The sequence below is a fragment of the Falco cherrug genome, chromosome 8 (assembly GCF_023634085.1).
Source record: "Falco cherrug isolate bFalChe1 chromosome 8, bFalChe1.pri, whole genome shotgun sequence".
NCBI classification, from domain to species: Eukaryota; Metazoa; Chordata; class Aves; order Falconiformes; family Falconidae; genus Falco; species Falco cherrug.
Genome location: NC_073704.1, coordinates 928488 through 946043, shown reverse-complemented (window position 1 = coordinate 946043; position 17556 = coordinate 928488). Strand labels below are relative to the sequence as shown.

Genomic DNA, 17556 nt, shown 5'->3' with positions numbered 1-17556 from the left:
AGCCCCCAGCTGGTATGTTCTGCTTTTACCTGACATCCAGTTGGAAGCTACTGTGGTTCTGGAGATTCACACGATCTTTCCCTACTAGTCATCTGCCCAGACCCTTTGAATTGCCCCAGGGCCCTACCCTCTCGGACCAGCTTAGACAAATCTGATCCCTCTCAATGTTTACACTCTTCAGATATTCGTACACACGATTATAATCCCATAAGTGGCAAGACGATCGATCATACTGGTCTCACAAAGGCTAGGCAAAGTGAAGGAGCCCAGCACTCAGCCTGCCACGTTATCACACGCTGGTGTTTGGACTGATTTGCTAAACGTCACCATATGAAACAGATTAGGTCTTTGTTTTGAAATAATACTTATAAATGCAGGCCACAAGTGCAAGAGACCTCCAGTTAACAGCAGAGCGCAGAACCGAGCTCACATACTCAGACCCTTGAGGGAAATGAACGCAGCTGTAGTCTGGGTTCTTTCCTGCCCCAGCTACGTGCACCGCGGATCCAGAGGAGAGCCCTTAGGTGTCTGCGCCTTGGTTTCCTTGCTGTACAGTCAGGAGAGCCGCCTTTCTCTCTTGCTGCACCTCACAGCAAGGACAGCTCCACTGGTGCTTCAGAGCATAGTGCCCTGCAGAAGCACCAAAGCCAAACCAAACTTGTCTTACAACTTCCCATGGCTTCAAGCAACATCAAAGCCTCCCAGATGAGGCAGCTGGAAAAGGACAGTTGGTCCTGAGATATACCTTTGGGTGTCATGGCATTACGCCAGAGGTAACCCCATCAGCCACGCTGGCCAGGCACCGACTGGCAGCAACGAAATCATCCTCCTCCCCACTCCAGTCGTGGAAGGCTGACAGGGCTGATGCCATCTGGTCTCAGCTCGCTAAATCACTGTCCCCACAGACCGTCTCCTCTGGAACCCACTACTGCAATCCCACATGGCAAGGCAAGAATTAAGCCTCTTCTGTTTCTTTTTCCTGTCTTACACCTTCCCCACTGACCACTGCCAGCCTCTCCTTCCAGGCTTCCGCTCCGACCAGCGACTCCCAGCTCTGCAGCCACAGAGCTTCACACTCTTCAGTCAGCGCGCAGCACTAGGAGAGACAGCACCGCGTGCAGGGGGGCCTCCAAGGCACTGCCTCTTGCAAGGGCTCTGCTCATGGCAGTACACTGCTTAAGAACCAGGGCTTGGCAATCTCTGTCGTGACAGGAATCGAAAAGATCTAATGTTTCTCCTGCTCTGTGTTAACTTCCCTCTGCTGTTTTCTCACCTCTCCTTCTGCTCCACTTGGCACCTCAGCACCATTTCACTCTTCTGTACACCCTTTTCCTTGCGGTGGCCACACGCAGCAGCTAACCCAAGCAACTGCTTTGCCAGTACCCAGCTAAAGCTGTGCAGAGACAGCAGTCTGGGCAGGCACTCCACACTGCCCTGCCAACACACCCAGCAGAAGCACCTGGGAGGAGAAGGCAAACTCCATTTCAACGGCCCGTTCAGCTTTGCAAGCTTTTGCAGACAACGTGCACCAGTCCTGTGTATACACTCACAACAGATCGCAAGGAAATGGTCAAAAGAAAAAACATACCTTTCACAGAACCATAGAACGGTTTGGGTTGGAAGGGACCTTAAAGACCACCTAGTCCCACCCCCTGCCCTGGGCAGGGAGACCTTCCGCTAGAGCAGGGTGCTCCCAGCCCCGTCCAGCCTGGCCTTGAACCCTCCCAGGGACGGGGCACCCACAGCTGCTCTGGCCAGCCTGTGCCAGCGCCTCGCCGTCCTCACTGTGAAGAACTTCTTCCTTATGTCTAACCTACATCTACCCACTTTTAGTTTAAAGCCATTCCCCCTTGTCCCACCACCACATGCCCTTGTAAAAAAAAAACAAACCAAAACAAACCAAAACAAAAAAACTCTCTCCAGCTTTCTTGCCAGCCCCTTCAGGTACCAGGAGGCTGCTCTAAGGTCTCCCCTGAGCCATCTCTTCTCCACTTCTCCAGCCTGAACAACCCCAACTCTCAGCCTTTCTGCATGGGAGAGGTGCTCCAGCCCTCTGATCATCGTATATACATATATCCACAAGATATCACACTATTTCCTTTTTCAAATGGATTCCAAGAAAGCAGAACTTGCTATTAGCACCAAACTAGCACTACTTTTCCTCCACCCCGCTCTGAGGAGGGAATTGGCTTTCACAGCAGGTCCCAAAGCTGCAGGACTGCACACAGGGTACTCCAGACCAGAGCCACTTTCATACTGTGGTCCCAGCCCTCAGCACTATATACTTTCTGCACCCCCTACCAGTTCCCTTCTCTTGCATAGTTGTTAGAATACCCCACTCATTAAAAAAAAACAAAACCAAAAACAAAAAAAACCAACACACCCCCATAAAAACACCCAAAAACTCCCCTCAAAAAAAAAAAAATCAACCAACCAAAAACCCCAAACAAACCCACACTGCATCTGGGCACGTAAATTTCATTAAACTAGACATGGAACAGGTGCCCCTTTAAAGTATGACTCTCTTCCTCTCCGGAAGGCACATGTAGCAGGTTCCCTCGTGTCAGGTGTAGACTCAAGTGATGAAAGAAAAATACATAAATGTTTATTAAACCTTTGTTGCCATTCACACCACCAACTTTCACACCCCAGTGCCAAGCTGTTAACGAATTCCCATGCTGTTCCAGAAGACTTTTCACAGCTCCTGTCAGAAAAGGGAAGTTTCACGAGGGCAGCACTCACTGGAAAAGTCTCTGCTCTCGCCGCCATCAACAGAAAACGTTCACAGCCAGCTGTTTGTGGGCTAAATGTGTCCTGCCCAAACTGTGTAGGAATAAAGAACTGCTTCCCGTGAGGCATGGGGCCACCTTCACGTGTACCTCCTGATACGGATTTGTCTCCTGATTATCTATGTGAAGACTTCTCTATTTACTTCACGACCAGGGCTAAAAATTTGCCATGATAAGCCAAGCGACCGCGAGCCAGCATGTGAGGCTTCAGGCCAGGTGGCAGCTGCGTGTGCCGGCTGCAGCTCTATGCTGGGACACGGCACCACCTCCCCGCGGAGCCCTGCGGCTCCAGGCTGCTGCTGCCCAGGCAGGCAGCCCCGCGGCAGGACCCCTTTGGGCACGCAGAGCCCTCGGGGAGGCAACACAGCACCTAGCCCTCCACGTCACGCTTCCTACCTGGCACCCAGACCTGGCGGCGGTGCCGTACAGCTGGCAAGTGCGAGGCACACACCGCCTGCTGGATGGAGCCTCAGCAGGTCTGTGGAAGGGCATGGTGAACGGCAGCGCAGGCGGTGTGAAATTGCACAGCAATTCTTCCTGCTGCCACAACTCCTCTTTCCCCCCACAGCTAGCTCTTTTATCTGCCACCGGAGACCCTGTTCTAAAAGGAACAGGCAAAGGCAATATGTTTCCCACAAGACAAAGTGAACATTGCTACTCCTCTCAGTCATCCAAAACAATAGGGGGGCGAAATGAAACACCTTCCCAACTCAAAAGGTGACAATTATTACACGCTGCATTACAGCCTTTACCATACAAAAGCTTTGACAAGCTCACATTTACTTTGTCCCTGGAGGATGTGGGGACACCAGCTCATATCAGTGTTTTGCACAGCATGTTGCTCAAAGCTCTACCATTTTGAAAAATGCACCTGAGGATCTTCAGCTTCTCATGCAGATCCTGTAATTCAGCTGATCATAAAGCATAAAGTACTAAGTGACTGTTTATCAACGTATCTTGCTAAATGAAATCAATCCCGAGCAGCAGAACAGAAGCAGACTTCTACAACCAGAATGAGTAAAGCAAATAGCTTCCCCCCCCCGCTTTTAATATCAGCAAATTGTGTTCCCAAATAAATCCTCCTATCAACAATTCAGCAGCATGTTTCTGTCAATCCTACTTGACAGATTATAGCCCAATATTCTATAAATCTTCTCTTTAAACTAAACAATCTCAGAAACCTATTAGCACTCTGTCCCTGCCTCTGCCTCACCTCTCAGCCTGCAGACAGACAGCACAGAAGCAAGATACTACAGAACAGGCTGCATAGTTCAGCTTCGTATCTTAAAATCAATGTGCCCTGCAGTATTTATCTAGGACATATAAAAGACTTTGGAGAACTGGACCTTCAGTGTGAAGGTTAAAAAAAAATAACAGAGTAAGAGGTTAAGTAACTTATAGCTGACAGATCTTTAAGGTATTTTCTGTGGTTTCTGATTATACCACCTGACGTTTTCTAGTGGAACGTAACTGCTGCCTTAAAGACAAAAATGCCAAAGTCTCTTCTTTTAGACTAATTACAACAATTAGAAATTCAACTTTTATTTTCTAGACAAGTTATTCAAGCAACACATCACGCAACAGATTAGTATTTGAACCTGCTCATTGTCAAAGCCTGTTGTTCAAAAATGCAGCGGTCGTTTCCTCCCTGCACAGTGACTAATTTCTGTCGTGAGCCAATCTGTCTCTCCTCCTTGCTATTCTCAACAACAGAGAGATGTTGCAAAAGCAAGGCTCCCCCAAGTGAGACGCTCAGCCAGTCTGGATCACTGCACCGAATGGCATGCCTCCTTGGAGCAGGTTTCTTGCAAAGCCTATTCCCCTTCCTAAGTGCCAAGAATCAAATCTTGGCCACCTAATGCAGAGTGTTCCACATGTTAGTTCGCAACACCTTGAGCAACTGTGTTAACTGAGATGGATAGTGCTGTCAAACAGGAAGCTGGCTCACCAGGATGGAAACAGTGGCATACACTGACCTTTTACATTCAGGAAAAAAGCATCCCTAAAATGACATGAAACATTTCATATTAAAAAATAAAACAACTACCTTTTCACAGAGCTTTTGTTACTGTATCGTGTAAGCAAACACATGTGCAGGAGCTCTGCCTGTAAAAAGAACCTGAGCCTCCCTCACTGAGCAGGGGCTGACAAAGGAAATGAATCACTGCCACCCTGCTTGGAAAGAAGTTTGTACGAGGAGCCGGTGCTGTTAACCACTGCCTGGACTCCTGGATTCCACAGCACCACTGCTCTCCCTGTTCGCACGTTCAAATACCTAGCTATAAAAAAAATAACTAAAACCAACAGGTAAAACGATCCAAATCCCCAGGCAAAGCTTCTATTAAACTACTCTAAATGTGCACCGGTTTTATTGGTGACATGGTGATGAAACTGAAACTGACAGGCTTCTCATCCAAAAGAACAAGCACTGACTGAAATAATCTGTTTAGTACAAAAAAGCCTCTTAAAATGCAAAGTTCATCCTGGAAAATTTTTTCCCAACCCACCACCTCCTGCCCATCTCCCTCAAGACTAGGATTTTAGGTTTGGGTTTTTTCAAGCTAATATTTTGAGTAGAGAGAGGAAAGCTTCGTTTATTTTAAGATTTCACTGCTACTGGAGAGTCAAGTCTAAGTGGAAGGGACCGTATAGCTTTACAAAGGGCTTTGAAGCAATACAGTAGGCAAGTGAAAACAGAAATCGGCCTGCACATTTAGCGCTACAATTACCAGCCATAAAGAGAGCATGTACATATATCACCATTATACACAATTTTAAAAATTAAAAGGCTAAAATGTGCTGTTCAAAATGGTCCTGATACCAAGAGGAATACTAACTACCATCTAGCTGTACACCTAGAGCTCTTCTGTGCTGACTTCCTCGAGACAGCAACCTGCCTCACCGTACAGAACAAATATGTCATGAATATGCTGGCTGATCATTATCACCATGTTTCACACTTCAGCAAGATCCAGCTAATGCTTTCTAGGCAGGCTAACAGGGTAGGGCTTGCTGTACATCTACTTTAAGATTCAGCAATCAACACAACTGATACAACCACTTCCAAGATTTGCCACCAATTTTCCTGCGTTCTCCTTACATCAAACAACCTCAGGTGCTGTCTTCTGCCAGTGCAGAGAAGGGGGAAAAGAACTTTATTGAATACCTTGTGCCTGAGCCGCAGAACTGTGGGAATACCCCAGAGCCAGGAGCGCTGTCTCCACCAGCTGGCTAAAGAGCACATCTTTGCGAACCAGAACGAACTCGGCATGCTCTTCTCGATTATCGTATTCAAGAGAGGCGTCCGACTGCTCCACCACACAAAAGACTGGAATCATCAAACCTAGATAAAAAAAAAAAACACACCAAAAAACAACAAAGCATCAATAAAAGAGGAACAAGAAGTGTGTCATACATCTCTGATTAAAGCTGTAAATTAAAACACCTCCTCGAAGGCTCATCTTAAGTAGAAATCTGCCTTTCTTCCCTGTGGGATAGCTTTTGTTTTCTTTCCAAGGGAAATACTGAAGTCTCATCACTTGAGTCATTTAAAAACCACACCAAAAGCTCCAGAGAATACGATTCAGGAACAGAATCGCAATCAGCATGAGGACGAACAAGATTTCCTAATAAGACCTTTTCAGCATCACAGAAGTTTTCTACAGTTCCATGAACACCCCTATTCTTTCAGGTCAGAGCTCCTCCACGTTCAGCCATGCGACACCTGACACACGAACGCCGCTCCTGCTTCTCTCCACAAAGCAGAGGCAGGGAGGATCAGCAGGGGCTCGTCCCCACGCAGCTCTCGGCTGGGATAGGCTTGTTTGCACATTTTCAGAGCACGGTCAGTCTTCTCACTGTGCAAGGAAAATACCCTCGCATTGATTTTGCTGAAAACAATAATCTCGTGTTGGCAGCACGGTCATGCAGACCCAGAGAGGCCAGTGGCTGTTCTCCTGCTGCATGTATGCAGAGAGTGAGAACAGCTCTCTTCGGAACAGGATCAAGGATAAGGAGGAACCACAGAAGTGGAAAACTCAGGGGGTGGTCTGGATTCAATTTTGTTCTGTTTTATTGTAAATTTACTTTTGTGGTTACAGGATCAAGTAATCTCTGGCAATAAATTGCAGGACATGAACTTAAAGGGATTCAATACTACAGACAGTAGAGGAACAAGCCAGTTTGCAGGAGATGGCCCTACAGGACTCAACACATGTGCACAGAGGGAAGACGGAACAGACGGAAAACCTACAGAACTGCACGGCCATTTCCATCGCCTGCTGCAGGCCAGGCTGTCATCAGGGCGGAGGCAAAGGAAAAACCATTACCTCTAGTCATAGAAATTTATTAGTTTGTTACTAGCTGAGGTACTAGATGAACTAGGAAATACTGGGGCAGAGACGGATCTCAGCCTAAAGCAGTTGTCCAAACGGGCTATCTAAGGTCCATAACGCTGCCAGAAAGTTCACCTCTAACTCCTGTTCTTCAGAATGAAATACAACCATTTCCAGTACGCATAACAACTATGAACAATAACTCTGTATAGGCCAGGCACAAATCACTGTATTCTTGGACCAGGCACTTCTTTAAAGAAAAAAAGAGGAGAAAGCCACATTTCAGTTCTCCTTCCGTATGAAGTCAGTTAAGCATCTTCCAGATCTTCTGCTACCAGTAGCTTCACTATCTACAAACCAATAGTTACATAACCCTCCAGAGGAGTCACCCTGCCCTGAAACAGGTTCAGTCACACCATTAACAACAGCTAAGGGACTTAAATCCTCCTTGTCTTGAATTTGCAGATAATAGATTTACTTTAAAATGTATTTTAGATACACAATTCTCATTTAGTGACCTATCTGGCATGGAGCAGCTCCCAGTTTGATATTCTAACTGCAGGCCAGCAGCAGCAGCTATGAGCCACGATATCCAGTTGATGTGCTTTAGTTCTTTGTTTTAAAACACATCCTGAAGTAATGTGTAAGTAGGTTATGGCACCACATTGATGCTGCTCCCTCTTCACTGCTTGGTTCTGGGTTAAACTAATGCCTTTTGCAAGTTCAAGCAGCCAAATTCAAACACAGAGTGTTGAAAAAAACCAACCAAACAAACAAAAACCAACAAAACTTCAGTGAAAAAAATATCTCCAAGTGCTTTCTTGAAAAGACAGTGCAAAGCTGATCCTGTTCCTCTGAAATCAATGACAACATTTCTATTCTTATCAAAGGTTAAAAATTGAATTCTATTTGTACGTAAGTCATTTAACTAGTCAGAATGGAATTTAACCTCCATAAGCAACAACCATCCCCTCCTGTCGAGCATACAGTCCGTCATAGCACTTTTGAGGGGGCTGTTAGTATCTTAACAAAAGATTACAATACTTGGCCAAATGCTAAGGCTGTGATATTGGTTGTGTAAATTATGTTTTGGCAAGACAGAAAAAGTAGGTGAATGCAAACTGATGAGAGGGATGCCACAGCATCTTTTATCCTCCTGCAGATGCTTTCCTTGTCACACAACAGTCTTCCCACTTTCTCAGCACAGAAGCTGCACCTATTCTCTGTGCTCATTGTTTACTGTCTCAGTACAAGCAGGATCTCAAAAGCTAGAACTGATGCCTGATAGACAGAACTGACGGAACTGTATATGACATCACTTTATGGATGCCACAAAGGACCCACAGGACTCTTGCCCATGATGACTTCTATGACCCTTCCTGCTGCCCATGCTTGCAGGGACCCTGCTCCAGAAACAGCTTTTGCAAAAACATCTCTGAACTCAGTGACCCTGCGTTACTGATGATAAGCTGCTGTTAGTACCTTAAAAACAGAGAGCAAAGGGCAGGTTACCACATCTGCCATCACTAACCCATCCTCATGCCTCTGGTTATAGCATTCGGAATTTTACTCAAAAGCAACACTAATCCAACTTGTTTCCAAGCAAATCTCACTCCAAGGAAGTTCCATCTGCTTTTCCCTCTATTTTGTATTGGGGAGTTAAGCTATAATGTCTCCAATGGATTTATTGCCTCAAACTTCTCTGTTTCCTGACATTATCTGAAAATAAATTATCATACTCTCAGTACATTGGAATTAGAAGAAAAAACAGCTGCAGCCAAAAGCCAGCGTGCTCTTTACACACTGCTACACACCATGTCTTGCTCCTAAATGCATACATTACACCTCCAGCTGACTACAGGGCCCTTATAGAAGAGCAATGCAACTTAGTCACTGCTCATTGTCACTCTAGTTGAAGAACTTACAGCAACACCCAGAGAGCAGGAGGACCAAGCATCTACAATGAAGTCTCGCATGAGTGCTACAGCACTGCAAGCCAGCCTTACTCATAAATCCTGAAACTCCTCATCCTTTTCCCTAATGCCCCATCAGCCAGAACTACTGTCATCCTCCCTCTCCCATGCACACGCACAAAAAAGACTTAGGTCCCTTCTGCACTGAACTTCTGTGTGTTCGCTCTCCAAGCTTTACAGAGATGCTGCAGCGAACGATGCTGCACAGCTCGTGGTAGATGACATACGGCACTGATTTTCACACACGGAGAAAACAAGGGGTAATGTGAAGGCTAAAAAGGAAACAGTTTCTTTCCTTAAAGGATGAACACAATGCTGGAATGCACACAGAACATTAACAGCAATCACAAATTACACAAAAGACTTTTTCTCCTTGATGTTAATTCACTTAACTGACTTACAAGCAGCTCTTTCGTGCTTCTCACAGAGCTCTGAGCCCATATAGATAGCATCTGCATAAAATGCTAGGGGAGCATAAACAAGACCTACATAAAGGCTTTTATAAGGACATCCATACACAGCAAGAATTCCTTCTAATCCATGGAAAAGAACAGGGAAAAACTGTTCCCACTATTACCCAGAACAACCGAATGGTTAGCAGTGACCACTACCTTTGTGTAACATAGATTTTTGTAAAAAAATCAGAGATGGGATTTAAGCTCCACTGTTCTATTCGTGGAAAAGCTGCAATGTACAGAGAAGACTCTGTAAACATAGCTGTATTTTTTGCTTAGACTCTTCTAAGGGGAAGAGAAATTAAGAAGAAATTAAATATGCATCAAAGACACCTGTGTTCAAATGCACATTTTCTCCTCCTCACCCATTTCAATCCATGGCTTTATTTCACCAGGGAACAATCCATTCTTAAAAATGAAGGAAAGTGAATTTTATTTTATTCAAGAAGTAAAAACTCTGGACATTCCGCTGCATAAAACATTCATTTTTACAAAAACCCTGAAGCCCGTTAAAAGTACGATCGAACGGCAGTCATGCAGCTCTCTGGAAAACATTTTCAGTTTAAGATTTGTAAGTAAAAGCTGTAAAGTTCTAATGACCAATTAGAAGGACAAGACAGAGCAGATATTAAAAAGTCCTGCCTTGTTTCTTTTGTTCATTCGCAAATGAGACTTTGTCCAGTACATGCTCTAAAGCAAGCAATAAATGTGACACTTCATCAGCACTGAGCTTCTTTGCATTGTCCGCTTCAACATAACCATCACAGGCTTGGCGCCTAAAGCAAAAAACAAAAGGATACAGAAAGCTGAGGAGGAGGTTAAACCTATTTCAGCCACGCGCCTCTCCAGCCATTAAATAAGGAGCAGCACTTGTGTGTCCTAATAAGTATAATATGAAGTTCAACCAGTAAGAAGAGGCATCAATAAAATACATGTCTTTTTAGATTAAAATCTGTTTCCATCAGCACAAGTTCTAAGCCCTGTCTAGGTGTTATTTAATTTAATCTAATTTGAACAATTTCCAAACATCAGCTTGATTAATTTCAACAGCATGGTGTTATGGAAAGATTCACTGTACAGAGGTTGTCTAGCAGGGAATTAATAAAGAAGCCAGTTCTTAGCCCTGAGTAACATGGGGTTTTAAGATTTCCCAGATTTCTAGTGGGAATACTTCACAGCACAAGCATGTTTTCTTCTGGGAGTGAAACCCACCAAAATTATTAAAAACTGAGATCAAATGGTGGTGTCAAACCCAAAGGAAATCATTCTACAGTGGAGAGATTTTTATCAAATGAAGAAAGTGGAAAATAAAGTTTTTGTTGTTGCTGTTGTGCTTTGGGTTTGTAGGTTTTGTTTATTGGTTGGTTTTGGGTGTTTTTTTTAAACAGAACACAAACACACAGAGAGTAATCTCCCTCAAAGTCAAAGTAGATTTCTATGGTTGGGAGTTCAGAAACCAGGTCATTTATTTGAAAAGTCACAAACTACTGAAAACTCTTCATTACTGTATGCAGAAAACATTTTCCCTAGATGAGACTGTAGCGTGGGTCATTCTCTAAGCTATACAGAGAAAAGAAGGAAAGGAAAAAGAAGGAAAGGAAAAAGAAGGAAAGGAAAAAGAAGGAAAGGAAAAAGAAGGAAAGGAAAAAGAAGGAAAGGAAAAAGAAGGAAAGGAAAAAGAAGGAAAGGAAAAAGAAGGAAAGGAAAAAGAAGGAAAGGAAAAAGAAGGAAAGGAAAAAGAAGGAAAGGAAAAAGAAGGAAAGGAAAAAGAAGGAAAGGAAAAAGAAGGAAAGGAAAAAGAAGGAAAGGAAAAAGAAGGAAAGGAAAAAGAAGGAAAGGAAAAAGAAGGAAAGGAAAAAGAAGGAAAGGAAAGAGAAAGAAAGGAAAGAGAAAGAAAGGAAAGAGAAAGAAAGGAAAAAGAAAGAAAGGAAAAAGAAAGAAAGGAAAAAGAAAGAAAGGAAAAAGAAAGAAAGGAAAAAGAAAGAAAGGAAAAAGAAAGAAAGGAAAAAGAAAGAAAGGAAAGAGCGAAAAAAAAGAAATCTAGGTAACGGCAAGCGCAGAATCCACAAACGTCTATTCCCACACACACCTCGAAACACTGAATTAAGAGCAACTTCAGCTGGACTTTTAAGATGAGACCCTTACCCTACAGCAGAGACCAGAAAGCTCCATTAGGAAAGCATGGGTCATCTTGAGGAAGCTATCTAGATAAAGATTCCATACATTTAACAACAAAGCAAGCTTCCACAACTGGCAATAACCTCAGGAAACAAACTACAAACACTTCCTAAACCTAATCTGCTTCTGCCTTTTCCTTAGGCAAGAGCCCTTTATCCAGCAAAGGCAGCAAAGGGAAAGCAGTCCATTTATTTATTTCTCTTTGTGCTGCAGTGGAGCTGACCTTATGTATATTGATTTGGTATTTACCTCTCTTCCCTTTTCTTTTCAACAAATTTGAAAAATTAACCTAAATGAAGAAAACTGTTTTAAAAGGCAGAAATCAGCATCCATGCGGCACAGGGAAGGTTTGCCAGGTCTCTTCCTCACATCCTGCAGCTCTAATTGAAAAGGCAGAAACCAATTAAGTTTGACAGCTTTCTGTTATTCAGAAATACCTGAATTTCTGCATGGCCATCCCACATCGTAGCGCAACATTAATCCATCATTTCTATTCTCAAAAATTTAACACCACTACCAAGACAGAAAAAAAAAAAAGGGGGGCGAAAAAAAAAAAAGCATGCCACTTCTTCAAAATGTTGTAAACTGCAAATCCTGAGGTGATTGGAAATGAAAACCTAGTGCATATGCTAATAATCAGGAGGTTTCTGTTCAAGACTGAAGTAGCTGAACAAACATAAAATCATAGAATCATTTCGGTTGGAAAAGCCCTTTAAGATCACATATAACTAGAGAAGACTAAATCGTAATGGGGAAAGATCAACTGCATTCCAAAACAGTTTTTTTCTAAGAGGAAGGACACCTAATAGCATTTCAGAAAAAGATTTTGGTCTGCTCTCAACACCGCTTTCATTTAGACCCCATCGGAGCTGCAGCTGGTGGCGATGCGAGAGCGAGCCCTGCCGAGCCCACGGCGGCGGCGGGCCCGGGGCGCAGCCAGGCGGGACAGGCAGCGCCGCGCATCCCCACGGTGCCACACGCGCAGCGAGGAGCAGGCCCGAAGCTGATCCCAGGTTCAGCCCACGCCTGTGCGCTTCAGTGCTGAGGTGGAAGAGGCAGAGCTCACACGTTTCACCAAGGGTTAGTCACGTCCATTAAGGCTCCCTTCCAAGCTACTCCATAAATTATACATATAATTAAATCGGACAGAATATAAGCTGTTGGCACTTAACTTATTTACAATAAATGCTTGGTTTGGGTAAATGGACTGCGTTTCAGCCTTTTACGTATCAAGTACCAGCTTACAACAGTCTCATTATGAGGCTGAGAATTCTTCCACTGTAAATCTTTTTTAATGGGGACTGGAGGAATGACTTTGCAGTTGTTTGTCATTAACCACTCGGAACCACGTGAAGAAAGCTGCGTGTACACGCTGACAGGCGGCCAGCGGGAAATCTCTATGACAAATACAGGAGACCATATCAGGATCTTCACAACTGCACGGTCCTATGCAAAACAAAAGTGTCAAGCACCTCATCACAGCAAAAGGTTTTGTTTAAACACAAGGACCTCACTTTCTGCTAATCCTCCGCTCTCCAACGCATCCCAGACAAAACGCGAGGTAGCTGATTTTGCACATAGCCAGTAACGTGATGCTGTTAAACTCCTACTCTTCACGGGTTTACAAGCCCGTTGCAAATAATTTGTTCCAGGCTGCAATTTGGTAAAGAAGAGCTCAGTCCACAGATTATTTTAATACGTTTGCCAAAGAAACAGAATCATGTTAAATAACATTACATTGTAGAATTTTTCTTCTTAGGAGAGCCAGAGGAAGTAGAACTAAGGACAATATCTTTCTCCTCCTCCTCAGTTATTTTTTCTGGCTTTGCATATTCAAATAAATCTGTAGGCAGGAAATGCATTTCTACAGATTGTATTTTAGCCAACGGTAAATGCAAACCACAAGATATTATTTACATCCTTCTTCAGCTTCCAGTCCTTTCTGCGGCTTCAGTCTCCCGACCATCACAACTATCCCAGATCTCAGGAGGAAATCTTACAAAGAAGTCGCTGCAGATGTCCCCTGCTTCTGACAGCTTAACTAGCCAAAGAACCCTTCCCTTAGCTGAAATAACAGCTTTACTGTTTAACACAAAATATTCCAGGCTACTATCCCACCACAGAAACATATTACGAAACTCGTAACTTGATTTGATAATACTTGAGTTTCTCAAAAAACACAGAAGTAGAAAAGAAAAAGTGGTATTCAGAGCATGTGCTGAGATGAACGAGAACTGCGAAACAGAGGGATGTGAGAACTGCGAAACAGAGGGACACGGGGATTTGCCTCGCGCGCCCGGGGCAGGAGCGTTCCCCGCAGGAGGCGAGGCCTTTTGTTAGCCGGAGCCGACCAACTGCTCCCGCCAACGCACCCCTCTGCCTCTGCCAAACCAGCCGCGCTAGCTCAACCCAACTTGGAAGCCCTGGCACCAGCCAGGTTCAAAGGGCAAGAACGGGAGCAGCCCGGGGCTGTGCCGCTGGGTGCAGGGACAGCAGGCGCCGGCAGCCAGCAGGCAGGCGCAACGCAACGGGGGGACCCAGCACTGCCAGCTCTCCCCTAAGCGAGAGGGAGGTGAGGGGTGATAACCCAGACCTCCACACGCGGTTTTAAAGCAGCCCAAGTCCGAAGGCAGCACAAACAGCTGTCCCTGTTGTCACGGCAGAAAGCTGGGCTTGCCCTGCCAGCCCCCCCGCGCCGTGCAGAGCGCCCGTGGCAGCACCAGCGCCGCGCGTTCAGCCAGGACCACGCGCAGCCACCCCAGCTCGCCCAATGCAGTCGTGGAATCGTTTCGGTTGGAAAAGACGCTTCAGACCATCAAGCCCAACCGTTTGCGTCAAAAGGCAAAGGTGAAGACACGATAGCTACATTTTTCCCCAAATAAAACAAGCTCTGTTGTTTCAAATTGTTTCCCAGTTAAAAACGAAGCAAAAATCCCCCCACAGCAGTACTTCATAATATGAAATAATGGAAAATACACTTCTTTCACTCAAGACCAGTCAAGGAAACGCTTTTAAATGAAACTGGTGTGTTTTTTTTAAAAAAATCATCTTAAGCCATTAATTTCCTATAAGTTTTAGGTTTTGGTTACTGTAACTTAAAAACAAGTTTAGGGTTCGAAGGGGGGTCTGCTTTGGGGGGACTGCTTTCTGTTGTTTTTCTCTCAACTAGGTAACAAAACTCGCCTAAGGGGCCGAGACTCTCTATGCCAAGTTCCACCCAGAATTAATTTTAATGACCAGCATTTTTAAACCCTGAAAACTGGAACCACTAATAAGCCTTTAACTTCGGTGGTGCTAGCAGATGCCACCATATTATGTAATTTTTAAACTAAAAAACATCTTCTAGCAAAAGCATTTTAATGAAGGTTCTATTAACTAGTCTCCTGGTACTGGGATAAGTCCCCTGGAATGTAACAGAAAAGCTTTCGTAGCTGGTTTGAGGTTTCATTTCTGGAGAAGAGCTGCGTACCACGCTCGGGCCCGTTCTGGGATCTCCGCTGGGACCCACCAGCAAGCTCTCTCCTCCTTCGTGTCCGTTTCCTCTGTGAACCTGCCTCTAGCAAGAAAGAGATAAAATCGTATGACGCCTCCTTCATGTTGCCAGATAAAGAGCTGAATGGCGAGTCTAATGTGACGGCTGCACCTACATCTCTGTCTCCAAGCCCAACTGCAGGCTCCAGCCCTAAGCCAAGCCGCCCGGATCTGCAACTGCTGTAATCCTAGCCTCCTTGCCTCCTTCCCTCGTGTCTTCTAGATACTGGCAGCATCAGAAAACCCTATTTCTACGCGACAATGTCAACAGATACGGCAGAACTGGTTACGGGCAAAGTTACAAGTACGGGCGCAGGAGGACAAGCTACACCAAACACCGCCTCAGAATGCAGGTCATCAGACTCCAGGGTTCCTGACAGAGGCCTCCACCCTGCTGCACCTTCAGCAAGGGTTCAGCTACCGCCACCACAACATCACTACCAGGTGGTATTTTTCTGGTATAAGGAGACCACGGAAGTCTTCATCAGAACTTCAGCAGGAAAACAGAGGAGAGAACCACAACCAAGAAACAGCAGGAGCCATGCCCTCATTCCATCCTCTAGAAAGCAGCTCACTACCCGCTCTGTCTCCTGTTTTACCAGTCAATACGCAGAGAGCCTTCAGACAGCCTGCACCCACGGCCCTTTAAGGGTCAGGAACTGGCATCTGGGGCTTGGACTTTACTTATAACTCCAGTCTTCCACACCCCACACACCCCCCAGAGTGAGCAACTTCTGAGCAGCATTCTCTCATGCTCCTTTTTCAAGGGCAGAAGATCAAGAGCTGTGCGGGAAGCACTCCACATTTTCACAAAGATGAGATCACGCATTTGACAGCTATCCATTTGAACATTATTCTTTTGGGAACATTTACTCTTACCAGCCAGCAGATCACACAAACGGTTTTTAATAACTCCCACATCTTTACCAAACAAGTCATGAGGCTGAGGAACAAGAGCGAAGAGGTACACCCTCTCTCAGGTGCACACAGCACACTTACTTCGTGCAGCCAGTTAGTGATATTTTGGGGTGAGAGTGGGAAGGACCTACCTGCAGGCTGACCTACTGTGTGTGGATTCCCTGGTGAAGAGTCACCAGTCCCTGCTTTTGGGGCTCAACAGGCTGAATTACTACAACATTACATACACAGCGCTACAGTGGAGAATCAGATACTTCTGCTAGCGCAAATCCATGTGCTCGCTGAGAGGTGTTAGCCAAAGAAAGCAGATTACATCTGCTCTCCAAAGGCTGAACTGGCTCCCAGTTCACTCTCGGATGCCATTCCAAATGTTGATTTGTAAAGCTGTATGGTACATGACTGGAGCCAAGGCTACCGTACAGAGGATCCCTCTTTCCACGTATGGTACAGCAGAAAGGATGCTTCTGCCTACAGCTCTAGCACTCAGCTTCAGGGAAAAAGGAGAGCCAGGTTCCCTCAGCCTTGGCCTCCACCCACAGTTCGGTCCCTTCCCAAGCGCCACACAGCTGCGGTGCTGCCCGCACGGGGTCCTTCTGCCTGCAGGGTTTTCATCAGAAGACTGAGATGGTGAGGTAGCTACAGGGTCACAGAAGAGTCAGCCCCAGGCAGCAATGGCTTACGATACTGGCACACACGTCCACAGATTTGGAGAGGCAAAAAAGCGGGGGAAAAACAAAGCAGCACAGCTTTTTATTTTGAAGGAGAAGTAAGTGTTTTTCACTACTCTCTACCTGTCCATGGCATTCTCTGAGCTTCTCTGTTTGGTAGGTCAGTATAACACCGCAATCGTATCAATATAATCAGGAAGGCTCAAGCCAGTAACAGAAACGTTACAGTCACGCTTATGGCAAACCCGGACACTTGGGTAATGCCTGATATGACCTTTACATCAAGCAGTATGCCTACTTGCTGCATACTTGCTCACAGGAGCCCATCTGAAGCCTACCATCCAGACTTCTAGCTTGAGCAACAAACTCTACTTAAAAAAAAGAAAAATTAAAAAAAAAAAAAAAAAGCCCACACTTGTGTTACTCTGCATTTTCTCCAAGTCTAAAAATTGGTAGAGTGTATGACAGGTCCACCTCATTTTTCTTAATGATGTTTTTATTATTCTTTCACTCAATTAAAACAGAAATGGATATTGCATCTTCTGACTGTATAATTGTTATTGTAATCTGTTTTCGATCACTGCTTGGGAAATGGGTCCAAAACAACATAAACTATCCACAGCCTCAGAATACAAGTCATTTTCTTTTACTACGATACTTAAAGAGACATCTATCATGTTGCTCTGCTAGCATGTTTGTATTATGGCAAA

The 17556-nt window shown here is 44.9% G+C and overlaps 1 protein-coding gene across 1 annotated transcript in view; it reads right to left on the bottom strand.

Annotated features, from left to right (window-relative positions):
* Positions 1–17556, bottom strand: part of SATB2 (SATB homeobox 2) — a 136577-nt gene that overhangs the window by 109526 nt on the left and 9495 nt on the right. Inside the window, exon 3 of the mRNA XM_055719194.1 lies at positions 5956–6132. Within this exon, the coding sequence (XP_055575169.1) occupies positions 5956–6132 (177 nt within the window). The remainder of the gene's footprint in view (positions 1–5955; positions 6133–17556) is intronic.